The 18,339-nt window shown below is 39.3% G+C and overlaps 1 protein-coding gene across 2 annotated transcripts in view; it reads left to right on the forward strand.

The window, feature by feature from the left end:
• The first annotated feature begins 2,831 nt into the window (after positions 1-2,831).
• The window catches only part of CCDC50 (coiled-coil domain containing 50), a 69,430-nt gene continuing 53,922 nt past the window's right edge, over positions 2,832-18,339 (forward strand). For both annotated transcript variants that reach the window (XM_023214748.3, XM_023214747.1), the window contains exon 1: positions 2,832-3,484. In XM_023214748.3, the coding sequence (XP_023070516.1) occupies positions 3,436-3,484 (49 nt within the window). In that variant the 5' untranslated portion in view covers positions 2,832-3,435. The remainder of the gene's footprint in view (positions 3,485-18,339) is intronic.

The raw sequence follows: 18,339 nt of genomic DNA on the forward strand, positions 1-18,339 counted from the left end.
CCTATTATGTGCCAAGCACTATTCTAGATACACGGACATTAGGGAATGAAACAGATAAATCCCTGCCCTCACAGAGCTTACCTTCTAGTAGCTCTAACTAGGGGTTGCCTTTGTGGAATTTGATAGTTTTCAAACTGGAGTTTTCATTTCTTATGACCAATGTTTCCCTACTCCAATCCAAGTATTTTATTGTTACCAAATTCACCTTATAAAAGTAGAAAATGTATCATGTAACTATCCACCTAGAAAAAAATTAATTGATGCCTCCACATTGCCTTATAAATAAAATCCTTATTTCTCACTATGGCATTCAAGTTGTGCTTTGATGCTGAATCACTTGTTTGGGATCTGCCCCAAATTAGGGATCTGTATCCTTCCTGAGAATCCTTATGCTTTCTTTTTTATTGCAAAATGGACATTTCAGGACACCAAAAGATGTAAACTTGTTACAGAAATTCACCATATGTTCATTCCCTATAAATACTCAAAAGATACTAGCTCTTCCCCGTGTGACTGTCAGTGCTTTGCTAGAAGTTGCCTACTCTGTAATGCTGAGCTCTAATTGTTTGCTCAAGCTGGGGGCCTATACAGAGCAGGTGTGGAGGAGGAGGAGGAAAGCCCAACTATGCGGGGGATTTCCAGGTTGTCTGCTCTAGTACCTGAAAAGGGCTCCTGGTTTTCACTACTTTTTCTAGTGAAAGCAGCTGATTCTCTAAACAATAGTTGTGGCTATTATATATGTTTCCATTTTTTTAAATCTAGGCCAGTAATGTGGATATTTTTATGCATATCTTATTATAAGCATATCATATTTTCAGCATATCTTACTTTTGGCATATCTTACTGTAATAGTTACAGTCTAGGTAGGAAACAGGAGGTGCACTGAAAGTGATTTTACTGAAAACATTGTAATGAAGAAACTATTTACAGAGGTATTAGCTAGGTTAAGAGAACTAGGGGAGGCCGGGCGCGGTGGCTTATGCCTGTAATCCCAGCATTTTGGGAGGCCAGGGTGGGCAGATAACTTGAGGCCAGGAGTTCCAGACCAGCCTGGCCAAGATGCCAAAACCCTGCCTCTACTAAAAATACAAAACATTAGCCAGGTGTTGCGGTGCACACCTGTAATCCCAGCTACTTGGGAGGCTGAGGCACGAGAATCACTTGAACCTGGGAGGCAGAAGTTGCAGTGAGCCAAAAGGAACTAGGGGAAACCATTACACTCTAGGCCTGAAGGGGGCACCGGAAAGAAATTGTATTATTATTGACCCATGAGAGCCGAAGCCATGGAAAAGAGGCCTCTATACAGGCCTTGTAGTCATAGAGGGACAGGACTGTGGCCAAAATTTTGGGTTAAAGGAATGAAGAATACCCTGATATTTCTCTCCTCCCTTCTTTTGATTTTCTGCCAGTGCTTCCCATTGGTCAATCACAACAGGAAGCCACAGGTCAAGGGGGCCTAGTGATTTATCTATAGGCTTCCGAGGTCACGGCTTGGTAGAGAAGTAGAAACAACAGATTTGGGGAGGGAATCAGAAAATACTGCTATTATAAATATTCTCTAGACCACAGAAAGTAAAAAAAAAAAATCACTAGATTGTAGGACAATTAAAAAATCCCTATACATCTACCTTTCTATTACCACTTCCTTCTTATTACCACATTTAACTTGCTGAGTGTTATCTCTGCCTAGCACTGGGGTGGGTAAACTTTTTCTGTAAAGCATATTTTAGGCTTTGAGGTTTAAGAGGCAAGGGTTGGAAACATTATGTCCTATTTATGTAGTGATTTAAAATGTAATTATTTGAACATATGAAAAACAGCCATTCAAATTCAGTGGGGTAGATTTGGTCTGTGGGCTATACTTTGCTACCCTCTGGCCTTGAAAGTCGTCTAAATTTTTGCTAGCCTAAAATCCACCTACTTTTCAATGTCAAGTTCAAATAAAACCTCCCCTATGTGGCCTCTCATATTGGGACTCTGAGCTGTGAGTGACAGAAAATCAACTATTACGAGCTTAAGCAAAACTGAAGATAAATTGAGAGTTTGTTGGCTGTAGATCCCAGAATCCAGGAGCTGCCGAAATGCCAGCTGCTCTGGGGATATCCTGCTTTGCTAGATGGTAACATCAGAACATGCCCTCTTCATCTCCCTTTCTCTTCTCTTTGCTTCTGTCTTCAGTTTGGCTTCATCATCTCCTAGAGGCAGATCTTTTCCACAAGAAATAGAATACATATTTCTTTATGTGCCCAGGAAAGTATTCTGCTTGCCCTGTCTTGGTCATCCAGCCACCCTTTGATGAATCCATGTCGATGGAGGAAGGGCGAAGAGTGATGTGGTAGTGTCGAGGTTCAGACATGGCACACGTTTGGGAGAGAAGCTCACCTCTGAGGAGGGGAGAAAGAGGCAGTTTCCCAAAAGGAGGGTGCCTTCTGTTGCCAGGAGATGAAACAGGAGAGGCTGTCTATTTCAGAGAGAGAGAAATGTCACAATTACAGTCCAGTGTGTAGCGCTGTAACAGAGATAAGTCTGACGCCTCGTTACCACCCGCAGTACCTAACATCACACTTGGTAGACACATTCATGCGATTTTGATGAATGAATGACTCAGTTCTCCCAGCTGATTGTGTACACACTCTACTCCAAACCGGCCCGGAATTTTATCAGCTGCTCTTTATTGTGTACGTTGTATTCGGGGTTTTTATGGCCATCTATCATCTCTCTTCTAATTTCGGGTGCAAAGAGAGTGTATGAGACAGAGGCAGGCATGCAGTAAACATCCTGTGTTCATCTCAGTCCCAGAACCAGACCACAGAATGCTGACTACCCCGCTCATGGGAACGATTGTGTTTTGGGTGACCCGTGTGGCCTTTTCGTTGAGGTCTTCAGGATACAAAGCCCCCACCTAAAGACGCGACCCTCCCGTGGGAGGGGGGCAGGGCCCGGGGGCGGGAGCACAGCGGGGCCCCAGCCTCAGGCGCGTCACTGAGCACAAAGGAGACAACAGCGAGGCGGCAGCGGGCGCAGATCTTCGCTCGCCAGCCACTCGCAATTGCGGTTACAGACCTGCAGCTCCCCCTCCCCCACCCGCCCGCCTTTCTGTCTCCTCTCTCCCTCCGTACTGGACGGCCCCGGCCCATTTCCGGGCTCCGGGTATTTGGCATCGACTGGGGCCCGGGACGCGGAGCAGGTGGTGGCGGCGGGGCAGCGTGGTGGCGGCGGGGCAGCTGGGCCGCCAGCCTGGTGCGTCGGGGACCGTCTCCCGCTGCTTTGGTCACCAGCCCCTGCCCGCCCGACCCGCTCCGTTCTCCGGCCTGCGAGCCCTGCCGGCCGGACTTTGCGCCGCGTCCGGCGCTGCTGCTGCGCTCGGGGCCCCGCTCAGCGCCGGCGGCGGCCGGGAAGCCCGCGTTAAAGGGGCAGCCGGGACCCCGGCCCAATATGGCTGAAGTCAGCATCGACCAGTCCAAGCTACCTGGAGTCAAGGAAGGTAAGGGCCGCGGAGGGAGGGCGCGCGGGACCCTCCCCTCTCGCAGCCCGAGGTTCTCTCGGGTCAGGGGCGTTGCCGTTGCGGCTCCCGCGGCCCTCGCCCGGCGCCCGTCCTGCGTTGGTCTTGCCTGGACGTGAAGGGGATTGAATTCAGGTTCTAGTGTGGGACCTTGGGCAAGTCACCGACGTTCCGAGCCTGTTTTTTTCTCAAGGGGGTGGTTGAGGGGGACTAGCAGCACCCCCAGCAAGTGGCTGTGCCCGTGTTCTCGTGCATGGCAAAGCCTCAGTGAACGCTGAAGCCTGGGTCAATCTGACTTACTACGCTTCTTAAAAATCGAGGCCCAGCCTGGCTGGCTGGAAGGCTGGGAAGTGGGGAGGGGTTGACATTCGGTTCCGTGTGGAGCCTTTGTTTTGAAACATGACTCTGTCCCTCCTTCTTTCCCTGCTTTTCCTAGGCCAGCGTCTGGCTGGCTCACTGACTTTCCCACCTTCCTCAAGGTTTAAAAGTTTAGTCTTGGCTGTGTTCTGCGCGGGCGGGAAGCCACTATAAGCATTTTCTTACGAACAAAACAAAACAAAAAACACGGGGGAGCAGGGGACTGATGACTTTGTCATTGCTTTTTATACCAATGTCCAGGAAAATTGAGATTGATTGGTACTGACTTGGTTTCAGCTGACAGCAAGTAGCCTTTTGACTTCCCTTCTCTGTTTTTCCGCCAGCTGCCTCAGGACCTAGCGTTTTTTTTTTTTTTTTTACTGAGGTCTCAGGTGCTGGATCGCCTTGTGCCTTGAGTTATCTTTGTTTATTCTTTGATCCTAGGAAGCATAGACGTTCCAGAGTGCTCCTGCAGACCCCTAAGTTCCAAGGGCTTGCAAAGTCGGCTTTTGTTGGGAATGTCATTTGTTTCGACTGAATACTGTAGCGTGAGGTGTCGTGGAGATGTGGAATTGAAAATAATTTTTACTTTCTTGGAACTGCTTGTTTTATTGCCGGCTTAATTTGACTCAGTTGGTCTTGTGTGTGCTCAGGGCAGCCCAGAAATCTCAAGAAAATCAGGGACTGCTTGATGGCTTTCCCAGAGTTTCAAGCACTAGGAGACTAGTGACTAGTGGTCTCTGATTTGATGTAGAATTTCTAATGGGCCTAGTTCTGTCTTATTGTTCCAGAAGGATGTTAAAGCTTAGGCGTGAGATTTTAGCTTTAATACTTTTCTACCTTTCTGTCCCGGGTATGGCTTTGATGAAGACTTAGGACTTTTACCTGTAGAAAACAATTTTCACTCCGCTGTCAAGACTAAGGAGCCTGAGTGATAGGAAAGGCAGATCAATACTTTGAGAGTTCTTATCTTAGAGATTGTCTAGTTATCCTTTGCTTTTGGATATAAGGGTTTTTTTTGTGTGTGCGTATGTGTTGGGTTTGTCTCTAGAGAAAGAGTGATCCTTGTGCAGTGTGTAGTGCATGATGAGTAGAATGAAAATTGGAGTTCAAACAAAACCTGGTATGAATAGTATTAATCGTATAGTGCTATGATTTTATCCAATCCCCTATGCATTTGCGTGACCTGGAAAAAACATAAAACTCTTTACATACATTTGTATTACTCTCAGGTCTTCTGATTTCTTACCAAGACATGATTTATTTTAACGTATTGTTTCTCAAAGCGTCCACAAATACCTTCCATCTAAAAGTGCAAGATTTTTCCATTTCCACACTCTAGAGTTTAATACATTTAAATTAGCTTTCATTTTGCGTAATACGGTGTTTGGCGATCTCTTTTATGTAATTTGGTAAATTGGTAAGGAAATTTAGTGTGGCTGTTTCATTAAGTTAGAATTAAATATTTGTTACTTTTGAAGGTGGTCAGGAATTGAAGAGATCACTGTCTTTGTAAACATCTGACTTTTTTGATTCCAAGATCATCAAAGGAAATGATGTATTATCCTCGGAATGTCCTATTAATGGTGGTGAAGTTTTTGATCTGAGAAGTGTTCAAGTCTAATAAAAGTGTATCCTTCCTTAATATAACTCTTAATTATGGCCCAGTTACTCCCTAACAGTCTCTTTATCCTAATTAAAGAGAATGAAGCTGGTGCCCCTGATAGGGTAAAACATGCGCAAACATTGAGACTGTGGTAATACTGAAACTCCAACTTTATTTGAGAAGGGTTAGTAGTAGTAATTAGTTTAATATTCTGATGTAGATTTTTGAAGCCCATTCAAAAAAATTCCTGTATCTGTCTCCTCTACTTCTTAATTTAAACTTTTGGTAGATTTATATACAATTACAATTTATATTCAAGTTGGTATCATGGGGTAGATTTCAATAGAGATTACGAATAAAATAGTGTAGTGAATGTGTGCCCCTTTTCATTGCTGTTTAGGAGGGGTTGGAGCACCCTGTGACCTTTTGTCGTGAACATTTCAATAGAGGTCGTGGGTAGCAGCTGACATTAGGGTAAGGGGATATTTAAATATCTTTCCTAGGTGGACATCTAATGCTTGCTTACGTAGTTTTTAAGGAAGTCAAAAATACTCATCATTTGGACAGACCTTTTGAAAATACACACACACATCTATGGTAGTATTTATACCTTGGTAACTCTCTTAAACTGGGAGACGAAGGGAAATGGTTGAGTTCATATGTAGGTGAAAAGAATCAAGTCAACTAAGTGTCAGCACATCCTTTTTTTTCTGGTTAAAAGTATGTTTGGAACATCTGTATACTTTTTGTAATGGAAAACACTGTTGCCAATACTCAGGAATAATACTCTATTTCTTCTGAAACATTTGAGGTTCTAGATTTGAAATAATTTCCAGCCATTTTAAACTTCAGTAGATCTATAACTGAAATGCAAAATGCAATTTGCGAATGTTAGGGAAAGGAACAGGCATGTTTCAATAATATTCTGAAAGTTTCTTAGTTTAGAGTTCAGAGTTGAAAACATATTTTTCTAAAAAGGAACACTTTTAATCACTTGACAAACTTACATTTTTGGGGGGGTCAGTTTTAGTTGCTTCTTCGAATTTTTCTTTTCTGAACCAGCAATCAAGACTCCCTACTTTACTTTTGCTCTCCAAGTTCCCGTATGGGTAAATGAATTGTCCACTTGCCATAATTTTGCCATTTAGCCCTCTCTAACCAAGGTGTTGATCGAAGCCTTTCTGGACATTTTGGCATTGCGTCAACTTCTTTGCAATTTCTTAAGCATTAGAGCTTTACCACTTTTAGCCATGCAGTGCATGCTTTCAGCCTCTCCTATTTTCTCCAAGTGTTAATCTTTATTTTTCTTTCCTTACAGCAGTTCTCTCAATCTCGTGTTTTATGTTCTATTCTTCTATTCTTTAGGTGGAAAGTTCTGCTGGCTCAAAGTTGGTGAACACTGTGTGTATTGGTGTGCATGTATCTGCTTAACATCTGAAACCAGTTTGCCTAGGAGTGACTTACTTCTTGAAGTACAGGTAGCTAGCTATTCTGCTGGCAAATCCTTTTTCCTTAGTGAAAGGTACAATTTAATACATTTTTGGAAATGTCTGTAAAAGGAGACATACCTAGAAAGCACTGATTTATTTTAGGTTCAGGACACTCCAGTGGCATAATGTGGTAAATTAAGTTAATGGCATACATCCAGAACTTCAAGGGGGAAAGACATAAGATTATGTCTGGTACAGTCAGTTAACCCATTAGTCTAAGAAATTTAAAGCTTATTACATGCACACCAGGCATCTAAACAGATGGCAATGTCCATGAGATGTCCATATATCTGGCTACAGGGCAAACTCACTTTCCCTGTTTTTCAAAATTCCGTAACAGTTTTTGTTTTGGTTGTTGCTTTTTAATGAGACCCTGGCTGGGTTTCTTTGAGCTAAGAGTTTTGTGTCTTAGTTATCTTGCTTTACCCTCATTTGGATGAAGGTCTTTTATGTGGTCAGCACCTATTCAGTAAATATTTGCCTGTGTGAGTAGATGAATGAGTGAATTGATGAATACATTATTATTCTCCGTTGGTTTAGGAATCTTCTCTCTGGCATAAGTATTTTGTATTCTTTTTCAGAGTATAAGCTTTTAAAAGGCAGGGATAATACCTTTTAAACCATGTGTATCACTCATCATTTATACCAGCATTAAATTGATAAAAACTTGGATATTTTTTCTAATATTTTATGGGTATGTCTTGTAAATAGAATTCATTCAGCATAGATATGTATTACATAGAAAAATTAAAGAATTTGTTGCTTTCTCTTCTGACTTTGGAGATAATCATTAAGAATAGAATTTTAGTAAAATTTTCTAAATGCTGGTTTGTGTTTTTGATTTTTACTTGAGTAATAGGTTTAATTTTTTGTCTAAGTGCAAAGCAGTATCGCTCCGTTTGGGAGCAGGAAGGAATCTTACATAATTTGCATATCTGCTGTGTGCCGCGTGTTGTGTTGAGGGTATTTCCACAATAAAAACATTTTCCGTGGCACATGAACATGATCTTTGCTGTGGTATGGAATGCATGGAGTTGTTGAAAGAACTTTCTGAATTCATATGTGCACCAAAATGGCTTTCACAAAAGGGAAGAAAATAGTTTGTTGCCATATGTAGACTTGCAATACTTTTTTGAATGACCAAGTGAAGGGGTGGCCTGCCCCTCCACACCTGTGGGTGCTTCTCGTTAGGTGGAACGAGAGACTTGAGAAAAGAAATAAAGACACAGAGACAAAGTACAGAGAAAGAAAAGCGGGGGCCCACCCTCACTGGCACCGGCCTCTGAGTTCCCTCAGTATTTATTGCCAAAAAGATAAGGGAGTGAATCAGCAGTAAGACATACAGATACACGGAGATGTTCCATTTTCCCAGGGACGGGCAGGAGACAGATGTTTTTCTTTTACTGAGATTTAAGGGAATGGTACTGACCTTCAACCACACGCAGGCTTTAAACATTTGCCTAACAAAGCACATTCCACAGCCCAAAATCCTTTCAACCTTAATTAACACAGCGATGTTTTCTAGCAAGGACAAGATTGCGGGTAGAGTCACAGATTAACAGCATCTCAAATACAGAGCCAAATGGAGTCTCTTAAACTTACTTCTATCTATAACAACACAGCAACAGGCTGACCTCTCTTTTCCCCACAACCAAGGGAATTTTCAAATGGATGTAACTGTTAATTTGTAAAATACATGTATTTTTAAACTAACAGATACTTAACGGACAGCTCACACGTGGGAAACCATAGTTAATTGGTACTTTAAAAAGTGATTTCAGAGTAGAAAGCCTTAAAAAACACTGTTCTGGGCCAACTTCCTTATTTTCCAGATGAAAATTGAGGGTCAGGGAGGGCAAGTGAGCTGTATTAGACCATCGAGGCTGAGTAGCTAGGAATTGGCACGTTGGGGCCTAGAATTAGAAAAGTTTAGAACTGTGAGTAGTTACTTACACAGCTTATTCTTCCCTCCTTTTCTTTTTATTAAACTACCTTCTCTTTTTCTTTTCCTCCTTCCCTCTTCCCCTTCTTTCTTTTAAATTTTTCTGTAGATACATAAGATTCATTTCTGATGTGTTTCATTTATGTGATATGCCATATGTTTAAGACAGTAGAATGAAAATAATAAGACTTTTTCTGAGGATGGTTATTTTAAGGGTAATGTATCATATGGATGCTGAGTTAACGTAGGTTTAATTAAAATTTTTTACAGCTTTTATTTTTGATTCAGCAAATGAATTACTGAGTGAACTATAGGAAGTCACACTCTTGCCTCACTGTTTTTTCTGAGTGAACTATAGGAAGTCACATTCTTGCCTCACTATTTTTTCTACCTGAAAAATCTTGCAAAAATGCATGTCTTCTCTGGTATATTCATTCTAAAGAGGCTAATATTTAAAGGTAGAAACTCTAAAATTAAACGTATTGGAGAAATAAAGTCGTAGGCCATGGTCTTTTCTCAGCCCTTGTTAGGGACATAACAGTTTTTGTTGAGATAAGTGAATTTTTCCTCAGTGACAAAAAGCATGTGATACTCTACCATTCATAAAGAAAACAGTTATGGAGACCACTAAACTTAAGCAAATGCTGCTTGAAATCCCGATTCTCCAAGTACAGAAGCATATTTAGAAACGAATCGCTTTGACCCATAGAGGAGAAAACAAACATTAAAACAACTATATTAGCTGCTTCAGAGATAGCCACTGGAAGTGCCATTGGATTAATGTTTTTAACTGGTGACTCATTTAAAGGGGTCCTGTGCTTCAAAAATGTAAAACCAGGATAACCTAGATCTTAGATAAGACCCACAAAGGATAATTAGTTTTTATATTTAGAAAGACTTTGGGGATTACTTAGATGTTTGATTCTAGAATGTTCCAGGTGTCTGAATTTAAAAACCAGCGCAAGTGTTCTCAGATACTACTTTTAAAAGGACTGTTAAGCAGAAAACAATCATTATTTCCTTTTGTTATTTCGTTAAAAAAGCATACACACATACATTAAGTGTGTATGCATATGATAGTTGTTAGCCTACATTGAGAAAAAGGAAAAAAAACAAAGCAGTGGAGACTTTCTAATAAACCAGAACCAATGTATTACCAGTCTTGTTTACTTATCAGTGGTTCTTTCCTTTTTTTTTGTCGTTTTAGTCAAGTTCAGTGAATCATTTACATACAGTAAAAATTCCTTCTTTTTTAATGTGTAGTAGCTCTGAGTTTTGACAAATGTGTAGTCTTGGAACCACCACAACAATCAAGATACAGAGCAGCTCCTAACCCCAAAACTTCTCAACCCCCGTTTCATGCCCCCACCAGCCACTGATGTGTTTTCTGCCCTTGTAGTTTTGCCTTGTCAAAAATGTTATATAAATAAGATCATATAGTAAGTAGTTTTTTGAGCCTCCGCAAACATACTGTTTATCCATTCACTCATTGAAGAACATTTGAGTTGTTTTCAGTTTTGGTGGGTGTCAGTAAAGTCACTCTCAACATTTGTGTACAAATTTTTTTTGGTATGTGTGTGTGTGTGTATTTGAACATAAGTTTTTGTTTCCCTTGAATGGACTTTCCGGGTTATATGGCGAATGCATGTTAAAATTGTCAAACTGTTTTTCAAAATGGCTGTACCATTTTGCATTCCCACCAGCAAGCTATGTGAGCTCCAGTTGTTCTGCATCCTTGCTGGCATTTGATATTTTCAGGGCCCACTTAATTTTTTAAATTTTAACCATTTTAACAGATGTGTTATGATATCTTATTGTGGCTTTAATTTTTATTTCCCTAATGACTCATGATGTTGTGCCTTTTTTCTTGTGCTGATTTGCTTTCTTATTTGTTGAAGTGTTTGTTTCAAATTGTAGCTCATTTTAAAATAGACTGTTTTCTTATTATTGAATTTGAAGGTTCTTTACATATTCTGGATACAGTTCTTATTAAATATACAGTTTGCCCATGTCCATGGTTTTAAAAATCTTAATTCAATATCAGAATGATATGGGGTATCTAAACACCTTCGTAGCCCTACTTGATATTAGCTAAATCTCTTAGAGATGGTTTCAGGAATCTAGTTTTTACATACAGACTGTGTACTCAGACTTATGCATTGGCATTTGGAAAATACAGAATGAGTATACTGTGGCCACCTCAATACAGGGATCTTCTCCTAATTTCTTAAGTTTTTGCCGTGACAACTCATTTATCTGATAAAGAATGAGCAGTAATCCTCTCTGGTAGTTGAAATTTGTTGCAGGAACCTACAAACTACTGCCACTTGTTTTATGTAGCAAGGTAGTTCAGGATGGCTTTTATATTTTTTAATGATTCAAAAAAATGTTTTGTGATGTGAAAATCATATGAAATTCAAATCTCAGTGTCTGTAAGTAAGTCTGCTTACATACTATAGAGGCAGAGATGAGTAGTTGTAGCAGAGACCACGTGATTGGCAAAGCTTAAATTTTTTGCGAACTGGTGCTAGACAGAAAAAAAAAAGATTTGTTTTGGAGCCATTTTCAATGAAACTTTCAAAAAACTTTCTTATTTAACCCTTTTTGGACAGTTGATTTATTGGTATAAACACTGTTTATCATAACTTTGCTTTAATATAATGATGCCGTTGGGAATTACTGTTGCTTGAACGCTTATGACAGCTTATTTAATTTTTGAAGTGACTTCAAAAAGTACAGACTTAAATCATTTTTCTTTCTCTCTCTCTTTTTTTTTGAGACAGTGTATAGCTCTGTCGCCCAGGCTGAAGGGCAGTGGCGTGATCTCTGCTCACAGCAACCTCCGCCTCCCAGGTTCTAGTGATTCTCCTGCCTCAGCCCCCCAAGTAGCTGGGATTACAGGTGCCTGCCACTACGCCCAGCTAATTTTTGTATTCTTAGTAGAGACAGGGTTTCACTGTGTTGGCCAGGCTGGTCTCAAACTCCTGACCTCATGATCCACCCATCTTGGCCTTCCAAAGTGCTGGGATTACAAGCATGAGCCACTGCATCCAGCCTCTTTTTTTAAGAAGAAAAGAATTACACTCCTGGTAAATTTCTGGGGACTTTCAAAATCAAATGTAGGTAGAAATCTTACGTAAAGTAAGATTATGCCATATGCCAGCTCTGAGTAAGGGTCTGTGGGGCTTTCAGAAGTTCATGAGTATTCAACAGATTCAACCACCTTAAAATGTTTGCTTATTTTATTTTATTTTTTTAGCTTATATTATTGGCCCTGTGTAAAACTTATTACAGATATTTGTGTGAATGAAGTATCATTTCATCTTTTTAGAGACTTGTATCAGAGGTACCTAGGCTGATTTATCACCAGATTTTTCCTCTTGCCTGATGAGCATTTCCAGTCCTGATACAGCTCTTCGGTGACCAAATACCAGGGGAGTCTCCCGTGGACTTTTTTGGCTTTTGTTTTTCCAGTGAGTCATAAAGGCTTAGTCATTTTCCATTAACTTCAGGAGTTTTAACTGCATATAGTAAAACTGTGAATGACTTATAAGGATATCTTTCCCTCTTCACTGCTTCCCCATCAGCAACAAATTCTGTTTTGTTTATTAACTATGGAGGAGTCCATGATTGACTTTAAGTATTATATTCACTAATTTTTGAGTAGCATCTTCCCACCAAATACTTTGAAAATACTAGATTTTTCTTTTTATGTTATGAAGGTGTGTGTAAATATAGCATATAAGAGTTGACAAATACTGTGAAAGACTCTTTTTGTCTAGATGGGAGTCCTGACATAGAAGAAAGAGAAAGATAGAGGCTCACTTAATGTTCCACGTTCTTCCCATCTGTACATCTTGAGTTTGCCTTAATATCTGGACCAGTAGCTGTTTGGGAAAGGGCTATTCACGCTCAGTGACTACATTTATAGATCACTTTCTGGCTTTTCCTAGAAACTTTCAATTCTGTCAGTGATCGCTGGATTCTAAGTTGACATGTTTGCTTCTGTTGTTTTCCCAGCATTCTCTGGTCAGACCTCATTATTTCACATTGGTCTTTGGTGTATCCACAAATCGTTCCTTCTTTTTATAGTTTCTCCATTGAAGCTCCATAGAGCGAATCTTTGAAAGATCATTTTGCCTATGTGTGTATGTTAAAGGGGACAGACTGTAGGTGGAGACAATGGTTAGGGAGTTTTACTGTGTTAACCCCTGAATTCCAGGAATTTGGTTTCTGTGGCACCCAAACTCCCCAAAGTAGAATGACTATTGGGGCTTAAAGTCAGGGTCACCAAATAATTTACAAGCCAAACCTAGATATTTTGTGAGTAAAAAGGGATGATTCTAATAATTTCAACAGGATAGATATATTTTGGTGACCACCCAAGTGAAGGGGACTTTGCTGAAATACCACAGGAAGTTGGATATGATGACTGGGCGAAGTCACTGTTACAGAACTTTCTGACCGGCAAATGTAAAGTTTTAATTGGCTCTTAAAACCCAAAGGATACCTGTCTCCCATAGACTGTCTTGAGGTTCTTAATTTATTTTCTATTTCATAATCAATTACTAAATGAAACATATAATCTGCCCTATAGAATGTAGTCGAAATCATGGGGGTTTTATTTATTCGTATTTAGTAGTCACAGAGTTTATCAGAATTCTGTTTGGATAGCTTATTTTTGGTCCCTAATTTATAGGTTCCTCTATTCCCCAAAAACGTGGGGAACAGATGTTGAACCTATTTGTGCAATTGAAGGAAGGTAAGACATGGACACATTTCTGATTCCTACTACTTGGCATTCATTTACATTTTAAATAGAAATGTAACAGGCTACCTTTTTACTCTGCATTTCTGTTATGCATCTTTTCAGTAATTGAGCTCCTCTCAGAATTATTTTGCAGTATTTTCTTTAGTTTACCAGTACATTAAATAATTTATGCAAATTGAAATCTAGCTTAGAGTATAAAATTCAAGTTCAACTGATTAAATTGTTTGTAAAGGGAAGTACTTTGAACGTGGATTTGTAAGACCTGGTTTCACGTCTCTTCTTTACTACTTATTAGCTGTAAGAACTCAGAGAAGACAATATCTCTGAGCTCCAGTTTCGTTATCTCTTCATTAGAGATAATATTTAATGTGCTTTGGGAATTAACTGAAGAACTGGATATGGAAACATTTTGTAAAATGCAGGAGTATACATTTTCTTTTGATATTACTGTTCAAGTTGACCTGTAAATAATTCCACTTTGCTATCTTCCACACCATTGATCCTATGAGCCCTACTAACTGTCTATCTAGAATTTCCTTCTTCAGTGTCCACATATGTTCTACTTCTGTCCTACCTCCCAACCCCTGGCCTTGCTCAAATGCTGTTTTTCTGTAAAGTCTCCTGCTTCTTCCCTGTGTATCTCTCCAGCCCTCCTTTAAGTATTTACTTCCTTAAGCAACATGTCTTCATGCTGTATATCAGGCTGCTATTTCTCTCAAGATGAAGCTGGTTGCTGACTGATCTCGGTATTTCTTAAAGGTCCTCACACATGGGAGCTATATCCAGAAAACTTGGGAAATATCTGATAATTTGTTCTCAGTGAGCAAGCTTTTCGAGGTAACCAAATTAATGACATGAGAGTAAGAGCTATGATCATTTGCATGAATTCCCTGGCATAGGAGTCCGGGACAAGGAGCAAGTCTTTTGCTTTTTGTTGTGTGAGTTGGTCCAGCTCTCAAATTTCTGTAGGAAGTTGATTGGTGTTGCGATGGACAACTCCTGAAGTCAGAGTAATCTCCTTTGGAGGCAACAGTCTTCCTTGTTTAAGACCCTGGTAATCTTTGTACACGTTCTAGTAAAGTGATAGTCATTTTGTTGCTCTTACTAGAGTATGCAGTTAGTTTCTTAGATGGTATTGGGTTCCATCAGAATTTTTATGTGTGCTATTTTCTCTTTTAGATTCATTTTTAGATAAAGGGGGGAAGACTCTTACACAGTTTAAACTAGTCAAACATAGTGTGTATTTTTAAAATTCTTGATATAAGGGGAGACAGTTGTGAAGAATCTGAAAGTTTTGGGTTGGAAACAATGAATGTGCAGATTGCAAACTTGTCTTGATTTATATTGAAAAGGGAAGAGAGCATGAGCAAAAGAATGAGCTGAAGCCTTTTTGCTTTGGGGATGGTATGTTCAATTTGTACTTATTTTAGAATGGTCTCTTTCAGGTTCATATGGTGTATTAGAAGTTAACACTGGTTAGAAATATGCAGTGCTATGAAAAACAAATGTATGCTTCAAGGGAGTTACGATATAAAATTTTCTGAACCATCTGAATAATTTTGACTCCATATGAAACAAGTGAGGCAAATGATTCCTTTATAGCAGAAAAGGATTTGGACAGCTCATCTTCCTGTTCACAGATACAGGCTGCCCCTGATTTTCTTTCATTTCCTCTGCAGCGGGTATTACATGTTAACCAAGCAAACTGTAGGTTGTACTGAAGCCAATTTCGGTAGCAATCGTAGAGAAATCTAGGGCATTTAGAACACGTTCCAGATGAACATAAAAATTTGCTGATCTTCAAGAAGCCTTCTGAATATGGAAAGTGTTGACTTTCCCAGGCTGTCTGATCATCTGGCCCCAGGAAAACCTTTTAGTAAATGTCATAGTCCACATTTATATTCATTGGACAGTTAGTGACTGATAACATGGTCTCCTTTTACTCTGATAGTGAAGACCCTATGAGAACTGTTAGTTGAAACAGGAAAAGCTCACCTTTTTAAAAGGTGCTGGATTGAGCAAAAGATTAAAATTTATTTATGGTTAAATATACTATACAGATGGATAGAAGCAGATATTGTTATCTTGGATGCTAGAAATAGTGAAATCAACAGCAACAATGAAGAAAGCAATATTTGGTGTAGGTGAAAGTTAGCATGACAATTACCCTAGATGAATAGGCTTTAATTATTACATTTTTACGTGATGTGTAATACTTGTATCCAAAAGACAAATGTCTATTACTAACACCAAATCAACTACATTTCATTCTACCTTATTTTTAAGTTGGATAGATTCTTAAGAGGTAATTTAATCTGTCTCCTCACAGGTCAGGACATGAGGCTCTGATTTGGAAAGTGACTTGTCAAAGTTCATTCACTTGATAAGCTACTGACAGAGCCAAGACTAAAACTCTGACAGGTGTCTGGAATTAAGAGGGCTCTTTATACTATGATTTACTTGTGCCTTATATACTATGATAAAGTCCTTATATTTCTGTAAATTGGGCAAGTAAATCTATATTTATTACATTTAAGATGCTAAAGTGTCATGGAGATGTAGCAGAAAGCTTTTACTACAGCAACTCAAAATACAGAATTAGGAAACTACATTTAGATTTAGCTATGCCAAAAAGTTTTAATCTGCATGTAATATGCTGGTTAGATTTTGGTTGGCTACACTTCTACTCAACAGTTTTCCTTCATACTCTTCTTGATGGTGATAATTTGATGATTTTTCTATTTCAGTAAACTGTAATTACATAATTTTCACATAGAATTCAACTTTCTAATCTTGGACATTCAGCTGAAAAAGTTTGGAGTGGCGGAGCTCATTAAACATTTTAGACATTCTGATTTCCCCGTAACTCAGGTGGACAATGTGTATAGTAAACATGTATTCTCCCTCAGGTGGACATATGAGGTTAGAAAGAGCTTTAGACGTGCAGTAAACTATTGATTATATTGTTATTCCTTGCCAGGAAACAATGCTTCAGATTCTATTTCTTTTTCTTCCAGAGACAGGGTTTCACTCTGTTGTCCAGGCTGGTGTACAGTGGTGCAGTCAGCTCACTGCAGCCTCAAGCTCCTGGGCTCAAGTGATCCTTCTGCCTCAGCCTTCTGAGTACCTAGGACTTCAGGCCCATACCACCATTCCTGGATAATTAATTGTTTTTGGTTTGTTTTGTAGAGTTAGGGTCTCACTATATTGCCCAGGCTGATCTTGAACTCCTGGCCTCAAGTGATCCTCCCACCTTAGCCTGCACTGGGATCATTTCTGCAGATTCCTAAGAGCAAGTACTCACTGCATATTCCAGCACAGATTTGGTACTAAACAAGTGACTAGATCTGTGTTAATCAGTGACTTAGTGGGACCTCACTGGAACTAATACCTAATAGAAAATGACTAATTATAAGGATTTATTAACTTTGATGAGGCCAGTAATAGGCTCTATTTATTGAGCTGCTGCTTAGTGAGTAGCAGGTGCTTTCTTTGGCCCTTCACATACCTTATCTAATTTAGTCCTCACAACATTTATCCTTATTTTACAGATGAGGAACCTGAGGTTCAAATAAATTAAATACTTGTCCAAGGTCTTTTAGCCTATAAGTAAGCAATATTTGAGTCCTGATCTGGACTCAAAATACTCGTAAATACTTCTTAAACCCTTAACAAAATTCAAAACAGATCCAGGTTGTTGCTCTGTATACTCTGTTTGTTTGTATATTATTGAAGTCTTGGCATCCTCCTCACTGGAGTCTCTCAGTATGACTGGCAGCATAATGTTTTGCTTTTCTATTCTCAGAGTGCTTGCTTGTTTTCAGCCTTTGTTGGGAATAGAGAACTATCAAGAGTTCACATGTAACTTAAGTACCCATAAGGGGAATATAAATTTCTTTCTTAAAAAAAATTACCCCACTCTTGTGAAACTACTTGGAGATCCAAAGTCGTTGACAGAATCACTTCTTAAAATCTATGTGTAACTCCCTGTTACCCGTGTGGGGATTTTCTGGACGTACTTTGAAACACTGGCTGGCTTCCTCAAGTCTACTGTGGGGTCACCTTATTCTGTATAGACTGTATTTCCAGCGGAATAAATATTATTTTAATATAAGCTTACTTTTATTAAAATTAGGAAGACATAGCTCCTGATCTTCTGTGGAAGTGTCCCCCTAGATTGCATAAAACTGATTTGATTCTGGGAATGTACTCATGGTCTCATCTCAAGGTATCTTTTAGACAAACACATTTCTAGTCAGTGAACATGGCCAGTTACTGAGCATGTGGTGTCCTAACAGTGGAATTGCAGAAATTTCAAGATTTACACATTTGTTTTCTGTTCCTACCTTATGATTTCGTAATCCAAGATTTCTAGAAATGTGTATAGAGTTCTGACAAATGGTTATCAGAATGGAATTGTGAGCATTGCGGTTTGCTTTATGGGAGCAAGATTTTAAGAAATTATTTTACCATGCCTGTTTATCCGATGACTCTATCTAAAGAAAAGTTGTTGGGGAATTTTGAATATTGCTCTCATTCGTTTAAAGTTGAAATGAATTTACTAATTCTAATAAGAATGTGCTAGCCAAAGTATCTAGTTGCAAAAGAGAATTGGAAAATGGAAATATGTGACTCAAAGGATAAATAGAACTCGCAGTAGCTGGTCCTTAA

The sequence above is a fragment of the Piliocolobus tephrosceles genome, chromosome 2 (genome assembly GCF_002776525.5).
Source record: "Piliocolobus tephrosceles isolate RC106 chromosome 2, ASM277652v3, whole genome shotgun sequence".
NCBI classification, from domain to species: domain Eukaryota; kingdom Metazoa; phylum Chordata; class Mammalia; order Primates; family Cercopithecidae; genus Piliocolobus; species Piliocolobus tephrosceles.